The sequence below is a fragment of the Diachasma alloeum genome, unplaced genomic scaffold (genome assembly GCF_001412515.2).
Source record: "Diachasma alloeum isolate Michigan unplaced genomic scaffold, Dall2.0 Dall_scaffold_00469, whole genome shotgun sequence".
In the NCBI taxonomy this organism is placed as follows: domain Eukaryota; kingdom Metazoa; phylum Arthropoda; class Insecta; order Hymenoptera; family Braconidae; genus Diachasma; species Diachasma alloeum.
The window spans coordinates 424,891-429,112 of NW_021680602.1; the positions used below are offsets into that span (position 1 = coordinate 424,891).

At 32.7% G+C, this 4,222-nt stretch overlaps 1 protein-coding gene across 1 annotated transcript in view; it reads right to left on the reverse strand.

Annotated features, from left to right (window-relative positions):
* Positions 1–3,847, reverse strand: part of LOC107042447 (LIM homeobox transcription factor 1-alpha) — a 370,154-nt gene extending 366,307 nt beyond the window's left edge. The window contains exon 1 of the mRNA XM_015263494.1: positions 3,359–3,847. Coding sequence (XP_015118980.1) covers positions 3,359–3,847 — 489 coding nt within the window. The remainder of the gene's footprint in view (positions 1–3,358) is intronic.
* Between the last annotated feature and the right edge of the window lie 375 nt (positions 3,848–4,222).

Here is a 4,222-nt window from a genome sequence, read left to right on the forward strand (position 1 = left end):
GAGAGAGAGAGGGAGGGAGAGAGAGAGAGAGAGAGAGAGAGAGAGAGAGAGAGAGAGGAAAGATTGATTGGTTTTATTAGCTTTTGCTACATTTCTTTCTGCGATTCCTCGCTACATTTCCTTTTTACAATTCTTTCGTATTAGGTAACCTTCAGCGGATATTTCTCCTTTATATACGATGTCACTTTCCGGCGGAAGCCGTTGTCACACAGATTCTTTATCTCTCTCGCAATGGCGTTGTATAGCCGCACACCTTTATATAAGACATCATTTTGACCATAGCTCATACGCATATGCTGCACTGGAACATCTGTTCTTTGTCTTGTCACTCTTGCATCCTCTCTCGTTTCTTTTACACGCTCCACGTTCATACCTCGCACATACTTCACTACATTATATTTCACACGCTGTTCCACACTCATAAAACCGAGGGCATTCAACATATCTTCTATTTTGGTGCGTTTACTGCAATGTAAGATCGCCCGCATCGCTCGATTTTGCATTTTTTGTAGTATATTCAAACTTGTTTGGTTCATCGTCAATATGATAGTGGAACAGTATTCGAAATCAGGTGCTATTATGCTTTTATAAATCATATTTCTTGCCATTATGCTCAATTCATTCCCCAAACGGTTCAAAACTCCTTTTTTTTTCTCTATTTTTTTAACTCAGTACTCTTGATGTGGTTTGAATGACAGATACTCGTCAATTATTACTCCCAAATATTTCATTTGTGTTACTTTTTCCAATTCTGTACCATCTTTACTGCGTATTTTTATATTTTCTCCTCTTTTTTGTCTTTGGTGACGTACTAACATAAATTTGGTTTTCATAATATTAATTTTTAGTTTATTGTCTTCCAGATAATTTTTTAATGCGTGTAAAGACAAAGTGAGCTGCAATTCTATTTGTTTAGAACTTTCTCCATGTATAAAAATAGCCATATCATCAGCAAATAACCTAATTTGGCATTTTTGTTGACTCATACGCACAATATCATTTATGTAAATCAGAAACAATATAGGTCCCAGAACAGAACCTTGTGGGACTCCTGTCGTTACTTGCATTGTTTCCGATTTACCAGATCGACAGAACGTAGTTTGTGTTCTACCAGATAAATATGAGTGGAACCAGTCCCAAACCTTGCCTTTTATTCCATATTTTTTCATTTTTTCTAACAATAGTTTTCGATCAACTGTTTCAAATGCTCTTTTTAGATCAATAAATATCACTCCCACAATATTTCCATTACTAATATTTTCCCTCCAGTCAGATATCAGCTGTTGAACTGCTTTTTCGCATGAACGATTTCGTCGAAAACCATACTGCTCGTCAAGAAATAATTGATTATTCTCAAAATAATCAATCAATTGCTTTGCGACGATTTTTTCTAGAATGTTTTCATATTGAGGGAGTACATTTATAGGTCTCAATTCTTCGACTTTAACTGTATTTTTTACTTTAGGAATAGGTATGATTTCCGAATGTTTCCATTTACTCGGAACACACCCGTCATCCATCGACTGGTTCATGATTTTACGAAGGTCACAGATTCATTAGCTAATTGTATTATTTTTGTGGATATACCTTCACTGATTCCTTTCTTATTTGCTAACTCTTTAACAATTTTATTGAAGATAATTGCTGAAATTGAATGGAACTTTTCAAATTTATAGTCATATTCTATTCCATCTACAACTACTTCTCTCTGTTCGATGCTATTTATAATTTCACTAATGCTATCTATATAGTAATTGTTAAGTGCATTAGCAATTTCAAAATCCCCTTTGACTGCATGATCGTTAAGAGCTAATTGATCTGGCAGTTCACTATCAATATTACCCTTCATAACCATTTTTAGAGTTTTCCACATTTTTTTACTATTGTTCTTATTAAAGTCTACTTCTCTCTCATAGTAATTCATTTTGGTTTTTCTAATTTCTTTAATTACAGTATTTCTCTTCTGTTCTTCTTCAATTTGGAATAACTTTTGTCTCTCCTCAATATGCTGTTTAATTTCTTCATTAAACCACTTTTTATCTTTCATGTTATTTTTCTTTATTATCGTTTTCATCGGGGCTTCATCATCTAATATTTCTATGATTCCATCAATAATTGTGTTTGCGTTGTATTCCAGATCACTTCCTGTATTAGCTCTTACGTTTTTACATATATGATCTCTCAATTTTGTTTTGAACCTATCAGCGTCCAAATTTTTGAAATTACGTTTTTTAATCTGTATTCCATTATATCTCTTATCAATCCTACTATTCTTCATTTCAAATTGAACTATTGCATGATCAGTGATTTTCGGTGTGTGCAAAATCTGTACCAAGATATCATAATTACAAAACAGTAAGTCAACAGTCGTAGATGATTTTTCGTCAATTCTCGTCTGCTCTTTTACAAATTGTTTCATTCCTAAACCTAAAAACATATTGATTAATTTATTCCTATAGTATGAGTTATTTTCGTCAACATTAATATTAAAATCACCAAGACAAATTAGCTTTGGTTCGTTCCTAACACTTTCACACAATTCTTCGATCTGTTTTAAAAATTCTGAATCACTCGCATTAGGTGAGTTATAAGTCAGTATTATAACTCCCTTAAATATATGATTATTAATCTTTACTCCGATAGACCAACAATTATTCACAATTTTTTCATTAAAAATAAGTTTGTACTCAATATCACTTTTTATGTAAAGTATTGCACCTCCTAATGTTCTTTTCTCTGAATCGCAACGAATAGTTTTATAACCAGGGATGCATATCTCTGTATTCTCTATTTCACTGGTAATACGGGTTTCAGTGAGAGCTATTATTGACGTTTTTTTTATTCTAACTATTAATTCTTCTATTTCATCTTTGTTTTTTAATAAACTTCTGGCATTCATGTGAATGACTAACATTTTTCGAGTCTTTTTTGTCCATTTTAGTTAAGAAGCTACGAAATTCCTTTCCCTGTATTTGTTTAAAAAATGTTTGTAGGAAGGACAGATTTTATCTTTTGTATGATGTTCAGTCGCATTATCCGATAATTGAAGCTTGTTTTTATGAGTCAGACAACTAACACATTTATAATTATTACTAACACATTCTTTAGTTGAGTGAGTACCTGCACATTTGCCACAGATTGTTCCTTTCTTACAATTTTTTGCTAAATGATGGAAGCCCCAACAGTTGAAGCAACGTACCATTTTTACATACTCATAGACTCTACATCTAGTCCATCCAATGTACAATGAGCCTTTTTCTAATATCATTTTATGAAGGAAATCGTTGACCTCTATAACTACTGACATGTTTTTATATTTGTTATCAACCCATTTATGCAAGATTTTTATCTCATATACCTGCTCCATTGAATTTAATTTATTCTGCTTGATAATTTCCTGAACCAAATTCTCATTATTTTTCTCATAATAGTCACTACTAACATTTGTAATTTTGATCTTTGGTCTTAATTTATTGAGGATGACTACTGAATAATCATTACTCAATTTCTTTTCCATAACTTCAACTAATTTTTTTCTATCTTTTTCGTCCTGACAACCTATTACAATTTTACCTTTTGATGCTTTTTTGAGTACACATGTATTAATTCCAAGGTTCGTGATATCAATTTGATCCTTTATCGCAGCTTCAGTTACCTTAGATTCTACAGAGCTTTTGGGTTTGATAACAATTTTAGGACCATTATCCTTCAGTCTTATCGATTGTTTTGTTGTTACATCAGAGTATGTAGGTGGTTGCTGTTGTTTGCTGGCACCATTCTTCAAACTGCAATCTCGGTTCATCCTGGGGGTTACGTCTGGGTGTCTCGACATCATGAGCTCCTTCATCATATTATGCAATTTATTCACTTCGTCTCTCAATAAGTTAATATCAGCACTTAGTTTCTTTTCGAGTACTGACAATTCACTGTTTAAAACAGATTTCACAGCACTTTTGAAGGTATTTTGATCTATTCTTGTCTGTTTCAGTTCACTGATTTGTTCACTTGACTTGTCAATTTTGTCAGATACATACAGAGTACTCTCTCTCTCTCTCACTATCCTCATCACTCTCTACACTCTGGATTGTTTGTCTTTTTCTTTTTGTTTTTGCTGCTTGCTTGGTGTTTTTATTGTCATGGCTCATTTTAGTTTGGGGAGATTTTTCAATTTTCATTTTATTGTACGATATTAATTGTTGGGTTTCAATGCTATTATTGCCAT